The following is a 21,523-nucleotide window of genomic DNA, read 5'->3' on the forward strand; positions in this document are numbered from 1 at the left end:
AGTGAGGGAACCGCCAGGACCTCGGAGCTGGACCTCAGTGTCCGGGCAGAACGATTGGGGTGGAGACGCTCCTTCAGGTATACTGGGCAGAGGCCAACACTTGGAATTGTGCTTGGAAATGTACTGGGAGCCAATGTAGCTCTTTCAGGACCGGTGTTATGTGATCTCAGCAGCCGCTCCGTCACGGGTCTAGCTGCCGCATTCTGGATTAGTTGTAGTTTCCGGGTCACCTTCAAAGGTAGCCCCATGTTGAGCTTATCACAGTAGTCCAAGCGTGAGATAACTAGAGCATGCACCACTCTGGCGAGACGGTCTGCGGGCAGGTAGGATCTCAGCCTGTGTACCAGATGGAGCTGGTAGACAGCTACCCTGGACACAGAATTGAGCTGCGCCTCCATGGACAGCTGTGAGTCCAAAATGACTCCCAGGCTGCGCACCTGGTCCTTCAGGGGCACAGTTACCCCATTCAGGACCAGCAAGTCCTCCACACCAGCCCCCCGTCCCCCCAAAACATCACTTCTGTCTTGACAGGATTCAACCTCAATCCCTTAGTCGCCATCCATCCTCCAACTGCCTCCAGGCACTCACACAGGACCTTCACTGGTTCTGATTTAAGACAGATGTAGAGCATCCACATACTGATGAACACCCAGGCCAAACCCCCTGATGATATCTCTCAGCGGCTTCATATAGATGTTAAAAAGCATGGGCAAGAGGACGGAACCCTGAGCACCCCACAAGTGAGAGTGCAAGGGTCTGAACACTCATTCCCCCCACACTACTTTCTGAACATGACCCAGAAGGAGCAGAACCACTGTATAACAGTAACCCCAGCTCCCAGCCCCTCTAGCTAGTCCAGAAGGATGTCGTGGTCAGTGGTATCAAAGGCCGCTGAGAGATCCAGCAGAACTAGGAAACAGCTTTCACCTTTGTCCCTAGCCTGCTGGAGATCATCAATGGTAGTGCCCAAATAATAATTCTGTGTGCATTTACAGCAAAAATAGTGTGATAATATAACTAAGAAAGGATTTCAGGAAAGGACCTTTGACACCAATAGTAGCATTTGAATGCAAGCTGCCCTTCTTTTTAGGGTATTGTAGAGCTTGCCACATGCCTGCACCCCTGTGAGTTTTTGATTGATCTAAACAGAACTTTTAAGAGACAATGGAAAATTCCACTTTATGCATAGCAGATAATATGTCCAGAACAATCACCACATAAGGTAAGTACATGGATATTTTATGAGGTATATTATGTGATACTGCTTAATCACACAACACAATTACTTTGCTTTCTCCTTGGCTCAGGAGCATCAGCAAAGAGACGAGGGAGACGTTCGTGGCATATGAGCCACAGGGAGTGAGCAATGTGAGGCGAAGACCAGGTGTTTATTGAATCTAATCATCAGAAAAATAATGTAAACCGCTCTCTATATACAGTACCCTATGTCTACACATCCCCATCAATGCTACCACTCACTGTAATGCTGTGCTATGCCTTCTTTTTATTTGATGCATGCTATGCTGTGGGAAGCAGAGGAGTTAGTGACTAACAGCCTTATGTCCGATGCACGTCTTCATCGCTCCCAAACAGGCGAACTTTGGTTGAGACTGAAACTCTGCAATTACAAAGACCAGGTAAACAATGAGCTACGAGAACCAGTGCAATGATCCCTGCTTAATATACATACTAAAAATAAGCTTTCAACAGTCATTTAAACTAATCCCTAAAAGGCAGCCAAACACTACCCAAACAGAAGCCTTTCTCTGAATACTGGCCTGATACAAATAAGAGATTACACAGCTACTTGTTTAGCAGTTATCTTCTGTCTCCATGATCTTGAAAATACAGTATTCCTTATGCAGATATTTGTGGAAGACTACCATTTCAATAGCGATTTGAAAGTCAGTGAAATGGAGTAAAGGATGGAAAGTAATGCACATCCCTGCTCAGAGAGAATGTTAGCACCCAGTATCTTTGGGAGGATGCCAGGGCCCCAGCACTCTATCAGGGTCCCTTCTTGAAAATGCCCTGTCAGTCCCAGCCCCTTGCCGCCCACCCCCAAAAAGATTTCTGACCTGGTGCCCCAAACAATACTAGTTAAGTGTTTTCAATAATTCCTGAAAGCAATGTTTTGTTGTAAGCATTAAATGTCAGGTTGACCTAATTGCTGATCACACTTTGAAGTACGTACTGCTGCCCATTGCCAGGTAAGCTTGCCAGGGCTGACTGAGAGGGGGGACGCCCATGAAAAGGCATTTTGCCTAGGCCTCCCTCCAAGCTGGAGTAGACCCAGGACTATGATTTAAGAATTCTTTATGACTCATCTTTCTTGGAAAACAAGCATTAGAACTTGTGAACTGCTTATTTGGTGGGTTGCCGAATCAGAGCTATATGAACTGCAGAAGACAATGAAATGAAATAATAAATGTAAAAAAAAGTCATGTTTAAATTTAAAGCATTAATTTTGATGCTTATAGTACGGATTATATATTCATAATTGCAAATTTTTTAGGGAAGCTTTTAATGTTTGGTGTATTATAGTATTTTAATATTTTTTTGGAAGCCGCCCAGAGTGGCTGGGGAAGCCCAGCCAGATGGGCGGGGTATAAATAATAATAAATAATAATTAATTAATTAATTAATTGTAACTAAGTTATGAAACTTTATATTCTTTGAAATGACTACTTACAAAATAAATGAGAAAAGGGTTTATATTGTTGGTTAGTTTTTTAAATAGAGGTAATTTTGTGAAGTTGCATGAAATTATTCTGTTGTTTTTAAAATGGTTACTCTGACTATATTTTACAAATATTCTAGTTCTTTAGTTTTTCTACTTTTAGAGATCTATAAATTTTGCATTTATGGAAAAAATAACAAGCAAACTACAACATAAAAACATAGTACTACAATAACAACTGTAAAAACATAAAAAATATACTAGTTGGTAAAAAGACTTAGATGTTTATAAACTTTGCTTTCTGGAAAATCTTTCTCTCCCCCCCCCCTTTATTACACACAAATGAATCAAAATAAGAAATGGATCAAAATTGCAGAAATGTATGGCTACATTCCCTTCTGGGAGTCAAATGCCAGTGGTGCATGGGATGGAGGCAAAAGTGGACAGAGCAATAAATGTGAATTTTACCCTTGTACAGGAGGCTACTATTCTTCACACCCACCTATCCCTTGTTATCCTCCAACCAGGTAGGCAAGAAGCATTGAGAGTTGAAAGACGCACTCCTACCAAGCAAAAGTGCTTGATGGTGCATAACCGGGCTGATGAGGGGAGTTGCTTGGGTGAATCTGAGGACCAGACAGAGGCATGAAGGGTCACATTTAGCCCCCAGGCCTAAGGTTCCCCATCCCAGTGTTAAAAGGAATAAGAAGGCATTACAGGCAGATTATCGTCTCACATTTAAAGGAACAGAAGAGCTAATGCACCAGATTCAACTAAATTGTAGAGCTAGTGGAAGCCAGCACAGTAAGTTCTGCTAGTGCAAGAGACATGCCATCCTCTCATCCATATGTGTTATCCCCGTATCTGCTTAGGGGGGTCAAGAGAAACCCCAGAACAGTGCATGTAGCAAAAGGAGATTGTTCCCATCTGGCTAGCTGAAATACTTGTGCTGGCAATGATCTCCTCAGCACAATGCTGAATTCCACCCAAAATCTCCGGGCCTAGTTATTTGTTTAGAACAGATTCTGATGAAATGGCTTGCTTTTTCTGCATTTAGGGTTGAATGAGCAGTAACAATCTGTACAGTAACAACTAAATAAGCCTACAGATGTTTTAACCACTTTTTAAAGTTTTGGGGAAGGCACTTTTGTTGTTAATTAATAGACAACAGATTATGGTTCTAAAAGATGCAACAAGATACAAGCCACTTGGGAGAGGGGTTTAGCCCGAATAAGTATATTAAATCTGACTGGAATATAGTTCACAATATACAGGAGGCTAGGTAGCACCATAGTTACAGAAATAGCAGCCAAAAAGAGTCAGAAAGAATACTAATTACATTTTCTAGTAATTGTTTTTATTATATTATTATGACAAGCATTTTTTAAAAAATTCTTTACTTTTATATTTAAAGTAAAGATTTTTTTTTTTAAAAAAATGCTTGTCAAAACACTGCACTAAGGAAGACGTATTCAAAACTGTTAAATAAGCCACACATGGGTGGCACTGTGGGTTAAACCACAGAGCATAGGGATTGCTGATCAGAAGGTTGGTGGTTCGAATCCCCGCGACGGGGTGAGCTCCTGTTGCTCAGTCCCAGCTCCTGCCAACCTAGCAGTTCGAAAGCACGTCAAAGTGCAAGTAGATAAATAGGTACCACTCTGGTGGGAAGGTAAACGGCGTTTCCGTGTGCTGCTCTGGTTTCGCCAGAAGCAGCTTAGTCATGCTGGCCACATGACCTGGAAAAACTGTCTGCAGACAAACGTTGGCTCCCTTGGCCACAAAAGCAAGATGAGTGTCGCAACCCTAGAGTCGTTTGCGACTGGACTTAATTGTCAGGGGTCCTTTACCTTTTTTAAACCACTATTTACTTATTAGAAATCCACAAAGAAGTAGTTAGTATTTAAAATTCACCAGAAAAGAGCCTAGAGGAGCAGAAAATGTAGTACACTCTGGAAAGCTACAACAGTGCTACATAAAATAAATACTGTTTGGTTATTCCATAGCAGGTTATAGTAGAGCAAAGGGGAGCATTTCACAAATCATTTAACAGAAGTGGTATCAGAAAGTTCCTTGACGTCACACTCTGCAAACTGGTTGCATAAGTACAGTTAGATTAAAGCACACATAGTCCCACAGCTGTTAACAGGCCCAAATGAGCTTAAATCCAAAATCTCACTCTTAGAAAATATATGCCTTCTTACTCTGACATTACTATAAACTTCTAAAGCAACAATCTCAACGCTAAGCACAGGAGCACTAGAAGTTGCATCTGCAAATACAGTACCTAAAGTAGAAGAATATTAGGGAAAGATTGAAAATAATTACTTTTTATTGTTTAAAATATGGCTCACAATGCATTACATATAATACATTAAAATGACACTGATTTTGTCCTGCGTGCCTTATTTTAACAAGAAAATCAAAAACATTTGCCTACAATTAAGGATAGCTGTTCACAAAATGTTGTCAGTAATATATCATAAATTACACTATAAGGCCAAGTTAAAATAAAAATAATGAGCCCTGAACTATCTCTGGATTCTGCACAATGACCCAATATAAAGACTGCTTTTGGATTTATGAAAAGGCATTGAAGGTCTATATGTGTGACTGGATTTAGGCCTCTTATTTTTCTTCACTGAAACATACTTCTCTTCCTTGGGAGGAGGCACATGAACTGGTTTCCAAGGGACTGGATTGTAAAAGGCTGGAGCTGGATATGTACTTCCTTCTGGATAGCCTGGAATGTTTAAAGAAGCACAGTGTTTCAATCTAAACTATTAGCAATAACATTGTTTCTTAGGGTGCAATCCTAAACACTTACCTAAGAACAAAACCCACTGAACAAAGAAAGGCTCGTCTCTGAGTAGACAAGACTGCAGGGTTAGTCATTCTAAGTTAAGATTCAGGGATCATTCTATGCTTCATGGGAGGGCAGCTGAGGGGCTGGAAGATGCTGTAGATCCACCTCTCTACAGGCAAAGAGGGAGTTGTGCAGGCAGAGCTCTGCTATGTGCAGGAGTGGAAAGCTCAGCTACTGCTTTACTGAAAGTGGTTCTCCAAGCACAGCAGAACCAGACACAGGGAGAGATGTCAGCATTGTATCAGGGAGACCTTGGAGCTGTCTAAAGTTCCATTGTCTCCTGACACCTCCACCCAAAGTGAGAAAGAACGCTATCTGCAGAGTTGGCTTATTTCTTCTTTCATTAGTGTCATTGAAATGCAAAATAGATATAAATAAATAAGCCATATCTCTCCCCCCCCCCCCCATGGCTTGCAGAAGTTGCCAGCACTTTGGAAGTAGCGATTTCTCTCTCTGCACAGCATCCCCCATCAACAGCTTATGATTGTTCTGCCCAAGAACTCTGCCACTTTAATGAAATTTTACACAAAAGTTTTTTGGGTTTTTTAAAATGTACCATCTACCTAAGACTACAAATCCTTCCAGCAGTTATAGTCTGCATAGTTCCTTTCCTACATTCAATGAACCAGGATTTATTTTCACTTTCAGAGCTTATACCTTATATACAATTTTATAGTCTGTAACAAATAAGGGATCAGCTGGCCTATATTGTATCCTATTTAACTTTCTTCACCTGAAAGATCAACTGAGATCTCACGATACCTTACAATGGCCTTTAAGGATGTCTTTAATACATCCCTGGGCAATTTACAGGACAATAAATACACAAATATACTTCCACTCTGTAGATCTCAGCAGTATAATGAACAGTGTCTCGGATCCTGATATCCCATGAATTTAAGAAAGTTCATGGAAGGGAACTTTGCTGTCATCACTCCCTGGAGGGTAAGGAAACTTTCCTAAACAGAGTGGCATGAGGCACAGGAGGCTGCCAGTGGGAGCAAGGGGGAGTCACACAAAACTGGGTGGAGGCATCACGTGTGAGTAGAGCTTGGTTTGAGCAAGGTGCATTGCCCAATTTTAGGTGACCTCCCTCCCCAAGCGATCTATGTCATGCTCCAACCCTCCAGAGACAATTTCAGGGGGACAGGAAGAGACACAAAACTCCTCTTCTGTCAATTTCCTTCCATTCACCAGTGTGAGAGTCCTGAATTTGCTACCCAAAATGCTAATGTTAAAGGTCAGTTTATTTTCATCATTGCTTAATTTTTATCACTGTTTATCAGAGAAGGAGAGCGTGCTGCATGGGCTATACCTAAATTATGGCAGCAGGAATGTGGTGCCTTTGCCATAACAATCCTATTTGTCTGGAAAGAAATGTAAATACATTTCATTGGAGTGGTCAAAACAAAGTCTGGAATATGTTCTCTACTGTGAACAAAACTGGGAAGAATATTTTTAATAAATTACTTAGACAAGTGACAGCAGCTGTCTGCAAGTACTGTAACAATGTCCCAAGACAAAGCATGAAAGAAGTATGCACCACTATCTATAATCAAACCAAAGCAAAACAGCAACTGGTTTTGTGCCTGGTGTGCTGTTTTGTGTTCAAAAGGAACAGCAGCCTCTCCCAGCAAATAGTTTAGGTTAACATATTTATAAGTGCAACACATTTGGCAAATAACTATGAAAGAAATGTCGTTTAAATGACAAGTATGCTTATTTTTTTCTAGGGGAAAAATAAGGCCAGAAACAACAAATATGCTTTTCTGGCTGTAACAGGATGTGTTTTATTGAAAAAAGGATCAAGGGTGGGTAGGCAGGCTGGAGTCATGCACATGGTGTCAGGCCAACTGATTTCAAAAGGGCATAAGCCTGCATAACTTGACTCAGGATTATATCTACCCAAAGACAACTTCTACACTGCACAAAAATTAGCTCTGGGCCGATATAAGAGAGAGGCCGATTTTCTTTATTGGTAAAACCTTCAATAGGCCTATCATGAGCTGAGGTCCAAACTTATGAGTCTGTCTCAAAGGTGGTGGCTACATTTGCCTTGAAAGGTCTGCCTGTTTTAGGTGCAGGCAGAAACCATAATCTTTAGCCCTCTTCAGTCATTACTCATGTGAAGAGGAAAAGTGAGTGCAATGAAACTATGGAACTGCTTTTTGCTCCCATTAGCACTGCATGGCTTCTGTCAGATGCTCACAAGTTTAGCTTAAACTTCTGCAGCAAGGAGTCTTCTCTAATTGAGGAGGCTGCCATCAACTCTGGAAGATGTTAATCAGTATAAAGGCAGATTAAACATTTAATAAATATATGAATAGAAAAGCATTCTTGGAAGAATAGGCACTGCAAAGAACAAGAATGTATGTGCCAGTATATTTTACTGAACTCTACTGACCAAAATGAATGCTTTCAAAAGTAGATTTCCAATGATATAATCTTAAGTTATTTGGGGTGTGGAATGGGACCAAATATACACATTCCTTTATGTGGGGCAACATCTACTGTTTGTGGCCTGTCTGTATCCACATCTATGGCTAAGGCATTCTAGCAGATGAACATTTAAAACAAAATATTCAAAAATAAATACTAAAAGTATCAGAAAACTGCTCCTGCTACACAAGTTATGAAGACTGTATTAGTCTGTCTAGTACAGATACAAACCAGTATCTTTCCCATCTGCAGAGGCACAGCCAGCTGATGCTTGGCGGGGCTTAGTTTTGGAATTTTGCAGCCATTCTTTGAACATCTGCTCTGATTTTTCTTTTTTCTCTTGTAGTTCAGCTTCCCGTTGTTTTTCCTTCTCCTACAAAAGGAAAAGAGCCAAGAATGCCAAAATGTCTTAATACAACTGTCTTCTTCCAGATGTATTACTTCACCACTGTAACCAATTACTCTGGGTACAATCCAATTATAGTTAAGCACCTGTAAGTCCTACTGATTTGAATTTGAAAGATTTAAACTCATGTTCTAATTCCAACACTGACATAAACAAGATTTTAAAGTCTCTAATTTTGGCTGGTTTATGCATTTGGTGTTTCAAAAGTTTCATGTATGTTTTCATGATTTACAAAACAAGGCCACCAATGTACTATCAGGACACAGTGTAGTGATGCATCCTCTCCCTAATTCAAATGTAATCTCAGCAATGAATTCACCAGGTGAACACTATTATTTAAGTCCTACAATCTGTAATATGGAGATGTTACTGACCTACCTTAAAGAAGAGTTTATTTACAGTATTTAGAGGACACCCTATAACAAAGTTCTCAGGGAAGCATAAATCGAGAAAGAAATCAATTTAAAATTCAGTAATAAGATACTAGAAGTATAAATACAGCTTAAAGAAATGAGTTGTAGAGTTAAAACACCTTAATGCCAAAAGAGATTAAAAGGCTTGGGAAAATAAAATAAAAAAGATTTTCACCTGGTGCCAAAATGAGAATAAACCAGGTGCCAGGTGAGCCTTTCTGGGTAGAACATCCCACATCTAGGGTGCTACCACCAAGTAGGTTCCCTCTCCCATAGCCACCTGCCACACCTCACTCAGTGGGCGCACTTGGAGAAGGATGTTTGAAGATCTCAGGGTCCAGGTAAGTACATGTGGAAAAGGGCAGTCCTTCAGCTAGCCTGGTCCCAAGCCGTGAAGGACCTTAAAGGTCAAAACCAACCCCTTGCATTGCGTCCAGATTACTGACATGATATATGGGTGGAAGGCTGTGAACAATCAAAAAACACTATATAAATTTTGTTATTACTATTGTTATGGAGTAACATGTTTCAGTTGCATCACAATATCAGTCCAACAAGATATGTTGTTGGTTTAAAAATACACCTTTCAGAGAATGGTATATCCGTATATCTGCAAAATCTACAAACTGGCACCAGTTGAAGAAAAACACAATTCTTTTAGAAATCCAGTGAATCTTATGTAGCTGTGAATAACAGTTATACCATGAAGGGGAGCTAGAAAATGAAGTGTGCATTTAATAAACTTCAATAACACTTCAATGTTCACAAGCTTCACTGTACCCCAGTCCCTTTTCTGCAACAAAAACTGATTACTCCTCACATAAGCATACATCTTCATCACCCATTAATCTCTCTGAAAGGCATCTCTTTTACAATATTGCACATGCAGTATGCTATAAATTTCTCTATGATCCCAAGACTAACTTAATCAACAAAGCTATACAGATAAATTCATCAAGTAAGCCAAGCTGCAAAGTAGAGGATAAGAAAAATCCTCAAAACGGGAACTCATTCCAGATGAGAACTATGTGTGGGTTACACCTCTAAGAGCAACCAAAACCAGATCAGCATCTCTTCAAATGAAAAACTGGGATAAAAGTTACCTTCTCTTCCTTCTTCTTCTGACCTTCTTCCATTTTCTTTTTCTTTAGCCATTCCTGATACATCTCTCGTGACTTTTCCTTTGATTGTGCTCTCTCAAGTTCTTTGGCTGCTTTTTCTGCCATCTCTTTGCTGAGCTTAAGTTCCCTTTCCCGTTTTTCCTGTAGATAATAATAGAAAACATATAAGAGAGAGCAGTAATAACAACTCCTACAAAAAGATGACTAGACTAGAACCCTTTCCCCTCATATCCTTGTTCTCTATTTGTAGATTTTTTCTTCTTGTACACTAAGTATTTATGACCTGACCTACTGAAGTGATAAAACCCAGATTAAGGTAATTCACTGGTCCAGATAGGTCGCTTCTGTCATTCTTCTTGCAGCATTCAGCTCAAATGTGAATAGCCCCTGGTATCTGGAAACACTGTGCTTTCCCATTGTACTGACACTACTGATTCACATGAATGTTGCACAGGTGGTATGAAAGTCTTGATATGATTACTCAAGTTGGTGGTTTCTTTGTGTGTGTTTTGTGTTGTGTTTTTACAGTGAAAGAGATATGACCAGTTTGTAGATGGTTATCCAGATGAAGAGATGAGTTACCTGCAGCTAGGCCAAGCATGGACAGCTACAGATAACTCCATGCAGCAACCTCTGGACACTATAAACAAAAGGACCAGTTAAATAACAGAAAGCTCTGGCTGCCTTTGACAATCTACAATAAAAGTGTAAGCAATTTTTTTTTATGCTGTGAGTTTTTATGTTCCCTGTAAATTAATAAACTGGCTTGGGAAATCAGTATTTGCTAATGTACTCATGCTTCATGAAAGAGACCGCCTAGATTGCTTGGCTTCACATTTTCTTGGAAAAGGGCCTTATGCCCGGATTAGCCAAGGGGAACCCAGAACACAGGCTAGAACATAGAAGGGTGTGTCAGGCCCTAAATCAAGTTCTTCCCACTGCTCAGGCTTGTTTCAGAGTGATTGGCATGGAGACCCTGGTTCAATTCTGCCTATTTATTTCTATGATTAATATCATATTAAATGTTGTTTAAAGTTTTATTTGTTCCACAATTTATTAGTTAAGAGAAAAATACAACTTGTATAGACAGTCCATTACCTCAGTGAGTTTTTGGTCCTGATAAAAAGAGCTAGAAAGCCACATATTTGTCATGTCTACACTTCAAAATACATGTGTGTTTTCAGTCTGCTTCTCAGAAAAAATGCTTTGATCTTGTCTTCATTAGTGATATGATCTATTTTTTAAATTACTGATGAGTTTATATACCCTTTAATGCCATTGACAATCAGAGTTCTATCAAATTAATTCTAAAAATACCAGTTATTTTTAGGATGAAAGACTTCAGTTCCCACTACTCCACCCAAGAACATTATTAGAGATAACACAAACAAATGAAGCTTGCAGGCATACCCCTTTTCAACTTTATTTCAATCAAAAACTTAAAAGGAATAGAGGGATAATGCAATACCTTTACAATACCTTCTACCCTTTACAAACATTCATTACTGCAAACAGTGGTACTTGCAAACAGCAGCAATGCATACCAGGCTAGTTTGTTATTATTGCATGTATTTTTATATTGTAAACACCCTGTGATTCTTGAAGGGTGGTATAGAAATTTAATAAATAAGGAAAATAAAAAAGATCAGATTAATAAAACAGTAATGATTCCATTGACTTACACATTACTGTTTTAAAGAATTTCAACACTGCACTAAGAACGCTTTCACTTATTTTCCTGTGCCTACTAGTGTCCTTTATACAAAACGAAAAGAAGAGTAAGTTTGGTGTAGTGGCTGGAGTGTTGGGACTTCAACTGCTAAGTCACAGGTTCAGCCTTGAACCTCCCCAAGATACATTGAGTTAATAGCTGTCAACCTAGCCAATTTATGCACAAGCAATGCTGGAGAGGGATGACACCATGTATGCTACTCCGAGTTCTCAGAGAGGTGGTTATATTATAAATGAAAGTAGTTTCGGCCAAGATATTCAAGGGTGAGCAGACCGTATTAAGATTCTTCTCTTAAGAAAAACCTTTACAAAACTTACCCCACCCTCTAATGTGATTTGAAGCAATACATAAACCAAATACCTTTGTCATTATCCCTTTTCTATAATCCTGCTAACCATTTTGCTTGGCATTTATTCAGATGCCATTCTATGTCATGAGGAAATTCTAATTCATTCAGCTGTCCTTCCCTGTTTGAACACGCACTGTACACCTCATCTGCTAGTATCAGCTTCTCCAACTTGACAATAATTAAATCAGGGCTTGAAGTGTTTATACTACTATGGTTTAAACAGATGTCACTGTTCTATGATACTAGTAAGTACATGTAAGAACATATGAAGAGTCTGTGGGAAAAAGTATCTAGTGCAGTATCCTGTTCTCACAGTGGCCACCCAGATGCCCATGGGAAGCCCACAAGCAGGACCAGAGCACAAGAGCAACCTCCCCTCCTGTGGTTTCCAACAACTGGTATACAGATCTGCTGGGATCTGCTGTAGCATGGTCCAATCACATGCCATTAGTGAATCATTGTAAAGGAGTACCACATGCAACCCTGAAGGAGCAGTGGTTACTTCCCACATCACTGTCAACCTCCTCTGTGAGCTGGTGATGGCAGCTTAGGAAGCAATAAATTTGGTGCACCTATGCAAAAGGTGCTTCTTTACAAACATTTCTGTACTTGTGCTGCTGTAGGTATTATTACTGATTTATTATTTAAATGTATATCCCACATTTCCACACAATGTTGCCTGAAATGGCTAGCCACCAAGATAAAATACAACATGCAAAGAGTATATTAACCTAAGCTCATCTACTTTCAAACTGAACTAATTTTTTTACCCTGAACTTTACCCTGTAAGAGTTAACACTTTTCACTTGGTCAGTCCAATTGATTCTAGTCACAACCTACCACACTTTGCTTCAAAGGGCAAGCTTATAATTTATTTAAATAATGTTATGCCAAAACCTGTTTGTTCTTGCATATGGTGAGGAAGTGGTGGACTGAAAGGACAAATGTTCCTTTAGCTCTGCATATCTATAGAATAAAGTATGTACTAAAATAAAGATTGTGACCTGGTGACGATTTAGTATTAGCATACATATTCTCAAAACCCGTATGCTTTTAATCTATTTTGAAGATCTACAGTAAGACTACTCTGAATCTCAACCAGACACAATACCAGTCTAATATAACTTTTCATTGTTCAAAGGAGGTATGGAGTGTAATTGACAAACTGGTTTTAAGCAGACTCACCTGATGTGAACCACCTGGATCAATAAGCAGACTAGATTTGCAGTCCACTTTGGAATCAACATTCTTACAGGTTCCACAACAAGATGGGCTTGAGGGTTGCTTCTGAGTCTATTTTCATTTTTTAATGGTAATTCCAGCCACCTGAATAGCATCTGGAACATGAGCATCCTCTCCTGCTGTTGTGCATTGCAAATAGCAAAACTGGGAGTCATCAGAATTTATGACATGCCATCACTCTCAGGGAGACTGTATAAATAATGGTTTCCCTACATGGAATTACCTTTAAAATTGAAAACAGACTCAGAGGTAGCCCCTGGACCACCCTATGAGTAGTTTTGTTTTCTGTATAGAAACAGGATGGAGTAGACTTAAGTCTGCTTCCATGCTGAAAGTGGACAGAATGGAATAGGACTGATGTGCCTATTGATATTAAAAATAGCTAGAAGAATACTAAGGCTACAGTCCTCAACCCAGTCTTTGGAATTAGCACCATTTAATGGAACTTTCTTTTGAATAGACATTTGTAGGATTGCTCAGATATTCTGCCATTTAATAAACTCGTATTAATTACTGCCACTGACATTATAGGTGTCAAGCTTTAAGCACAGACCCCTGGAGAATAAGTAAGCGATTCATTCCTGTTGAACTATGAAAAAAATGTGGAAAAAATATCTGTATTAGCATGAAATCCAACAGTGTTTATGATAGCTTGGTAATTTATGTTATTCCTAGACCAGGCCAAGTACACATAAAAAGGAAATAACTGGCTATGTAAAAATGTAAGACATTATTTAAGAAAAAAGCTATGGAATTCTTCACCCTTTTCACCTCTTCATTTTTTTTCTGGACCCATTCTTTGTGCTTCTCTTCAGCCAGCTTTTTTTTTATTTCGCGTTCCTGTTTTTCCCTCCTTTTCTCCTTTTCCTGATTCACCTCCTATAATAACAACAACAAAACATTACTACTACTACTATTTTTAGTATTCCACCCATCTGACTGGTTTGCCCCAGCCACTCTGGGCAGCTTCCAATAAATTAAAATATCAAACACAGTAAAACATCAAACAGCCCTTCTCCATACAGGGCTGCCTTCAGGTGTCTTTTAAAAGTCAGATAGCTTTTTATTTCCTTGACATCTGATGGGAGGGAATTCCACAGGGGGAATGATGGGGCTGGAGACACTTCTTCATGTATAAAGGGCCGAAGTTGTCTTTAACAGTGGTATCTCTGGTGGGAGACATGTCGTGCTTTTTCTGAGTAGTTTGTGCATCATTGGTCCCTATCCACCCCACCCCGCAATCAGTTCTCAGCTGTGGCTCCTAGAAGCTGTCAGCATGTGACAGTGGCAACACCCAGTGAATGGCATCAGTTAGCAATATACCGTATTTTTCGCACCATAGGACGCACTTTTTCCCCTCCAAAAATGAAGGGGAAATGTGTGTGCGTCCTATGGTGCGAATGCAGGCTTTCGCTGAAGCCTGGAGAGTGAGAGGGGTCGGTGCGCACCGACCCCTCACGCTCTCCAGGCTTCGCGGACCTCTTCGCAAGGAGCGGGAGCACTCCGGCTCCTTGCGGAGAGTTGCCAGCATGCCGAAGCCTGCGCGCGCTGAGCTCAGCGCGCCCAGGCTTCGCGGACCTCTCCGCAAGGAGCCGGAGCGCTCCGGCTCCTTGCGGAGAGTTGCCAGCATGGCGAAGCCTGCGCGCGCTGAGCTCAGCGCGCCCAGGCTTCGCGGACCTCTCCGCAAGGAGCCGGAGCGCTCCGGCTCCTTGCGGAGAGTTGCCAGCATGGCGAAGCCTGCGCGCGCTGAGCTCAGCGCGCCCAGGCTTCGCGGACCTCTCCGCAAGGAGCCGGAGCGCTCCGGCTCCTTGCGGAGAGTTGCCAGCATGCCGAAGCCTGCGCGCGCTGAGCTCAGCGCGCCCAGGCTTCGTGGACCTCTCCGCAAGGAGCCGGAGCGCTCCGGCTCCTTGCGGAGAGTTGCCAGCATGCCGAAGCCTGCGCGCGCTGAGCTCAGCGCGCCCAGGCTTCGCGGACCTCTCCGCAAGGAGCCGGAGCGCTCCCACGGCTTGCAGAGAGCTGCCTGTTTGCGGGCTGGGGTCGGGGGAAGCTCGAGCTTCCCCCGCCCCAGCCCGGGGGGGGGAAATAATTTTTTCCCCTTTATTTCCCCCCCCCAAAATGGGTGCGCCCTATGGTCCGGTGCGCCCTATGGTGCGAAAAATACGGTAAGTCATCCAAATCTGTTTTTCACAAATAATACGGGAAATGTACATTTTGGTGCCTGGCAATCTGCTGTCAAATGTAAATTATATAAGTATTCACCTTCATAGCTCGTTCTTGTAGTCGAGCACGTAACTCTTTCTCTTTGGAAAGGAACCACTCTTCCCATGGCGAGAGATTTTCTTCCACAATTGGCCGATTTCTCCTTTTTGTATCTTTAAAATGGTCTGCACTGTGAAGTGACAGGTACAAAATTAGACAGTGTTTTATGGGAATGCCATTTTCTACCTAATGGTATCAAAGATGTATTATTATGTACATCTTCCACTTTTGTACAGTATGCTTGGAAGCAATTCCTAAAACTGACAAACTACTTTCAAAATTCATTGAAGTACAAGGACCAAAGTATAATATTTAAGATACTTTTATAATGTCCTTCAATAAAAATGTCTGAAAGTTTATATTTAAAAACACAAAAACAGTTAACCTACAAAGTATTCCAGCAGTGGAAAAACAGTAGAATTAAAAGGTACCAAGTAAAAAAACATCTGAAGGACTATGGTTTTGACTAGAAGTTTTAGAAAAATAAAAGGACTTTGGTCTCATGCTGAAACGACAAAGAAGTAGGCACTAGATGAGCTTCTTTGAGGAGACCATTAGATTATGGACCCACTACAAAGAAGGCCATCTCTTGATAGCCATCACTATGCCTCAGACAGCTGGACACTGACATAATACCATCTACTGAAGATCTTAAAGCACAAGTAAACAGTCCACATGGAGGCAATATAGTTTTCAATCAGTCTGATCCTGATCCTAAGTTGTGAAGAGCTTCAAAAGTCAAGACCAGTACCAAAAACTGGGACCAGATATGGACCAGTAAACAATACAACCTGATTAATACTTGCCTACAAGTATCGTAACACAAAGTCTTAGTTAATAATCTAAATACCACATTCCGAACTTGTACTAACTACAGTTTCCAAACCATTATCAAAGGCAGCACCATCTAGAGTGTAGTTTAACATTATTTTAACAACTGTATCAATATTATTCTTAGTTAAAAGCATGTTTATGATGCACAATAGCAAAGCTCTCTAAATGGCATACAATAATATTAAAGTACAAAATAAAACCAAAGTAAAATACAGTATGGAAATGCAACTGGTCTCTTGACTTTTATATTAAAGGCCACAATTATAGGCTGGGGAGGAGCAAAATGGGAAGGTGGAAAGAAAGACACTGATTAATCCTCTCTGTTGTGTTTCTGTTTAAAATCCTCTCCCCAAGGGGAGAAAAGCAGCTGAAGAACAACTTGAGCAGTAAGAAGGGAACTATATTCCTCTGTTGAAACTTGTAATCACAGAGCCTCATTTCACTTATACAAAGAGACCGAAATTGACTTGCATAGTTGTTTAGGTGTAGCTTGAACCTAAGAAGCTATTTGACACTGGTAGGCACAGTGAGGAAAGCCTATCAAAAGGAGCACAGAAAAATGCATTTCAGGACTGCAACCTGTTCACTAAACCAGATAATTAACCATTAAGGGGATACGTGGGAATCAGATATCATTAAATAATTACATTTATGGTATAATCTCACATATAAAGACTTTCAATTTATGAATATAGTTCTTAAATAACTAAATTCAGTTTTATGTGACAAGCTACACATACAATACTCAGGATTATCTGAGCTATAACGTACTAACTGGGGGCTTTGTGACATAGCAAGGTGGGCTATGTCTACATAATGTAGCATTGCTTGGCAAGGTTTCAACATCAAAATGTTACTGAAAGTCACTAGGATCTTTTTGAAATAGCTAGTGTATTCATATTCCAGTGTTTTCTAAAAGAGTCACAATTTATGAATTTATTTTTCCATTCTAATTTATTTAATAATTAGTCAACCAGACAAACTACTTAATGAGGTCTACAAATCAGCAACATATTGTATTACCCATTTAACATACACTGTACACTGAACCAATATTTCAGAAGTATGAGAAACATGTTCAAGATCAAAGCTATTCTGTGTCGAAGATCAAAGCTATTACCTCTGATATAAACATGCCATAGAAAATAGAATACTCTCACTAATGCCCGGACAAAGGTTCATTTTGACAGACTTTCTAATACCAATATACTAGAAGAGTTAAACAAATATTTACTATTTTAGCTTAGTTTTTAAATAGGGAAAAATGAGGCACTGGTGTCTCATAGCATTTTTAAATTTTAAAACCTCTTAGTCCATCTTTCCCTGAGATTGCTTCTGAGCAAATATGCTTAGGGGTATGGTGTTAATATGTAATGGAACTTAGACCAGGAACACTCAGATATCTTTAGCAATATTTCCTACAGGGTTTTTTGGAGGAAGGATAAGAGAAAGAATTACTAAATATTACTATTTGCAGGTAACATACTAGCTGGGTGTTTTAATCTGGTTTTATCTTATCGCTGATTTTAATCATTCTTTGAATATTTTAAATATTTATTTTTACTGATACTTTTACTGTTTTTGTCAACTCAAGTTTCATTACAATCAAGTGGTATATAAATGTTGGGGGGGGGGATTTAAATAAGATACCAGGTTCACTATTTCTTCATGCCAGCCTTGAATGGAGGTCTTGTTGCTTTCTATTATTTTAATAACCAGGCTTTCTGTGGCTTAATAAAAGCCCAAACAGGTATACAGTGGTACCTTGGGTTACATACGCTTCAGGTTACATATGCTTCAGGTTACAGCCTCCGCTAACCCAGAAATAGTACCTCGGGTTAAGAACTTTGCTTCAGGATGAGAACAGAAATCACGTGGTGGCGGTGCGGCGCTAGCGGGAGGCCCCATTAGCTAAAGTGGTGCTTCAGGTTAAGAACAGTTTCTGGTTAAGAACAGACCTCCGGAACGAATTAAGTACGTAACCAGAGGTACCACTGTATAACCAAAAGTGTAACAAACGAAACTACAATTCTTAACAGCCTCCTGAAGTTGATTAGGCTGAGAGATCACAACTTGCCTAAATTCAAGTGAGCTTTACATTTGCACCTGGTTATGAATGCTAAAGTATTAAACAAATACACCGTTTGTCAAATGTGAAGGGCATGAATGCATCAAAATTGGTGCATATTCCTTACTCAGAAGTAAAGACTGAATCCTTTTTCAGTTACTGCTTCTTACAATTTTAAAGTAATAAGCATTTGTCTTATTTTATGAGAGGTCCATAAGAACAGGATGAAGCATGGGCTTGAATTTAAGCCTCAGCAATCCAAATCTACTTCTACTCACACATGCTTTCTCACAGCCCACATGTGTTTCAGGCTGCTTTCCTTATTATGAATAACAAGGGAGGTCTGCACTAACACTAAAAGAACAATTTCAAGCACAACTATCGTATACATAATGCATTTTTATGTAGAATGTAGTATGCAACATCTATGTAAATCCACAGTGATCAGTTTTTTGACCAGTATGCTATAAGGCAAAGCACAAGATAATACTAGTCCAAAATGCATTATGGTACACAGAAGGCCCCAGTGCCTTGTCTGATTTTGCCTGTAGTCTATTGACCACCTGGACAGGAAGGTGACACCTGGCTACATCATAGCCAGCTCTACAGATCCTCCAGCTCCTGTCGTGCCACAAATCCCTAGTTGTGCAACCCATGTGTTGAGTCTGCCAACCACAATCCGGGGGAATTCTGCATGTAGAACACTTTTCATGTCGGTATGATATACAGTTCAAAATGGGTTGCTATTCCAGTGGGTTCAAGGCAGAGATATTTAAAGGCTTGTATTGCTTTATTGCACAGTACTGTAGTTTTATGTGATACTGCACCGTATTATACTGTAGTATCTCAGTTTCATTGCTGCACAGATTGCATTTGCTGTTTAGTAAACACGCAGGGACTGTCTTTGGTATTAAGCAATAAGTACAGCCCTTGCTAACAAAGGTTCGTATAAAGCCCTGGTTTTCCCAGTGGTGATGTATGGAAGTGAGAGCTGGACCATAAAGAAGGCTGATCGCCGAAGAATTGATGCTTTTGAATTATGGTGCTGGAGGAGACTCTTGAGAGTCCCACGGATTGAAAGAAGATCAAACCTATCCATTCTTAAGGAAATCAGCCCTGAGTGTTCACTGGAAGGACAGACCCTGAAGCTGAGGCTCCAATACTTTGGCCACCTCATGAGAAGAGAAGACTCCCTGGAAAAGACCCTGATGTTGGGAAAGATGGAGGGCACAAGGAGAAGGGGACGACAGAGGACGAGATGGTGGGACAGTGTTCTCGAAGCTACAAACATGAGTCTGACCAAACTACGGGAGGCAGTGGAAGACAGGAGTGCCTGGCGTGCTCTGGTCCATGGGGTCACGAAGAGTCGGACACGACTAAATGACTAAACAGCAACAGCAATAAGTACAGCAGACCCGTGGCTTACACGGGGGTTATGTTTTGACAATAGTGCATAACGCCAAAATCAATATAGTCAAAACACATTGGGTGCGATAGCAGGTGGGAATGCCAAATTTCCCCCGGGGCAGCCGCCCCCTTTCTAATTTTTTCCTCAAGCGCCTACAGCTGAAAGTGCACAAGCGAAACGTGTGTAAGTTGCAGGTCTACTCTATGTAAACATACTGAGCAACAAAATAATCCAAGGCCACTTGAGCAGGGCCTAAGAGCTGCAGCACGGGTGGGGCGACACTTTACCTATGCTGTTTAATCCTTTGAGGGATGCCTGATCCCCTGCTAGCTGATGTTGCCTCTTCCTCCTGCCTCGCTCGGTGGAAACCTCGGTGGAAACTTGGAGAGATCAGGGAGAAAGAGGAAGACTTGCCGGCCCCCTCGTCGTCGGAGCTAGCAGGGGAGGGTGGGGTGGAATAGGCTGCCCCCCGCCTGCTACTTGGGGGCACGGAGGTCGGCATGGCGCTGACACGGACCTGCTAGGAAGGAACGTGAGAATGAGCGGCGGGCATTTCTCAAAGACCGCCTTCCGCACCTGAGGGAGCTCCGGACTCAACCTCTTTGTTCCCTCAGCTCCCCAGGGACCAACTACTAGGCCTTGCTCGGTTCGCCCTCCATCCCTCCGAGGCCCCCAGGCCTTTGGCCGCACCTCGCTCCCCTAAGGCGCCGCCGCTGCCGCCGCCGCTCTCACTCCCCAACCGCCCCGAGGACAGCGACGCCGGGAGAGCGGCCGTTCTACCTGAGGCCGCCGCTTTGAAACTCGCAGCGCCTGCTCTGCTCCCAGCGGTCCCCGCGGCGCGGCCCACTCCGCCACCCACTACGCGCAACGGGCGCCATGGCAACGGCGACGCCGGCGGCCCGCTTGCCCGCCTTGAGGGCCTCTTTCGCCGCTCTGTTGTCCTCAGAAAGAGAGGGGAGTCGGGCCCGGCTACTCCCCCCGCGTCTCCTCTTCCCTTTTCGCTTTCCCGAAATTAGTAAAACAAAACGAAACACCAAAACGGCCTCCCCTCCACAGCCCCGCCCCACGTCGCTTGGTTGAATTACCTCAACAATGCCCGCCGCCTCCGTCACTATAGTTTGTTCCTTCAGAAACGCCCCCGCCCTCAGCCACGCGCGGGCCTGGAGTCGGCGAGGGCCCGGCCTCGGCCGGAGCAGCTCTTTTTAGTAGGAGGGCTGAGCGCTCAGAATATGCGGAGCCATAAGGAGCGCGTGTCGGGCTGCCTCTTGTCCCGGTGGACAAGCCACCAGCAGCGCAATAAAATGACTATGCTTCTTTACGTATAAGCTAGACAAGCTATAGCTTAGGGCCCCACTCTCTTGGGGGCCTTCAAAAAAAATTGAAGGAAAAAAACAAACGATGTACATTTCCAAAATGTAAGATAAAAAAGAAATAGAATAAAACCTACATACAGTAACAGTGTTTTGTGTTGTGTAGCTGAAGAATTGATGCTTTTGAATTATGGTGCTGGAGGAGACTCTTGAGAGTCCCATGGACTGCAAGAAGATCAAACCTATCCATTCTTAAGGAAATCAGCCCTGAGTGCTCACTGGAAGGACAGATCCTGAAGCTGAGGCTCCAATACTTTGGCTACCTCATGAGAAGAGAAGACTCCCTGGAAAAGATCCTGATGCTGGGAAAGATTGAGGGCACAAGGAGAAGGGGAC

General features: G+C 41.6%; 1 protein-coding gene across 5 annotated transcripts; it reads right to left on the reverse strand.

Moving 5' to 3' along the window:
• Positions 1–1,484: 1,484 nt before the first annotated feature.
• On the reverse strand, positions 1,485–21,016 carry CCDC34 (coiled-coil domain containing 34). 5 transcript variants are annotated; one of them, XM_081883089.1, is made up of 7 exons: positions 20,105–20,481; positions 15,508–15,637; positions 14,011–14,127; positions 9,908–10,066; positions 8,217–8,358; positions 5,333–5,423; positions 1,485–1,618 (listed from the first exon to the last, which is right to left on the reverse strand). In XM_081883089.1, exons 1-7 carry the CDS (start codon positions 20,317–20,319, stop codon positions 1,558–1,560), a joined length of 915 nt encoding a protein of 304 aa, XP_081739215.1. In that variant the 5' UTR covers positions 20,320–20,481; the 3' UTR covers positions 1,485–1,557. The 5 variants fall into 5 exon arrangements, with proteins under 5 accessions (XP_081739215.1, XP_081739213.1, XP_081739211.1 ...); XM_081883087.1 differs by lacking the exon at positions 1,485–1,618 and adding an exon at positions 20,903–21,016 and having other exon boundaries at positions 4,995–5,423; positions 20,105–20,337; XM_081883085.1 differs by lacking the exon at positions 1,485–1,618 and adding an exon at positions 20,598–20,741 and having other exon boundaries at positions 4,995–5,423; positions 20,105–20,337.
• Between the last annotated feature and the right edge of the window lie 507 nt (positions 21,017–21,523).

This window comes from Podarcis melisellensis, assembly GCF_964234715.1.
Source record: "Podarcis melisellensis genome assembly, chromosome: 1".
Taxonomy (NCBI): Eukaryota; Metazoa; Chordata; class Lepidosauria; order Squamata; family Lacertidae; genus Podarcis; species Podarcis melisellensis.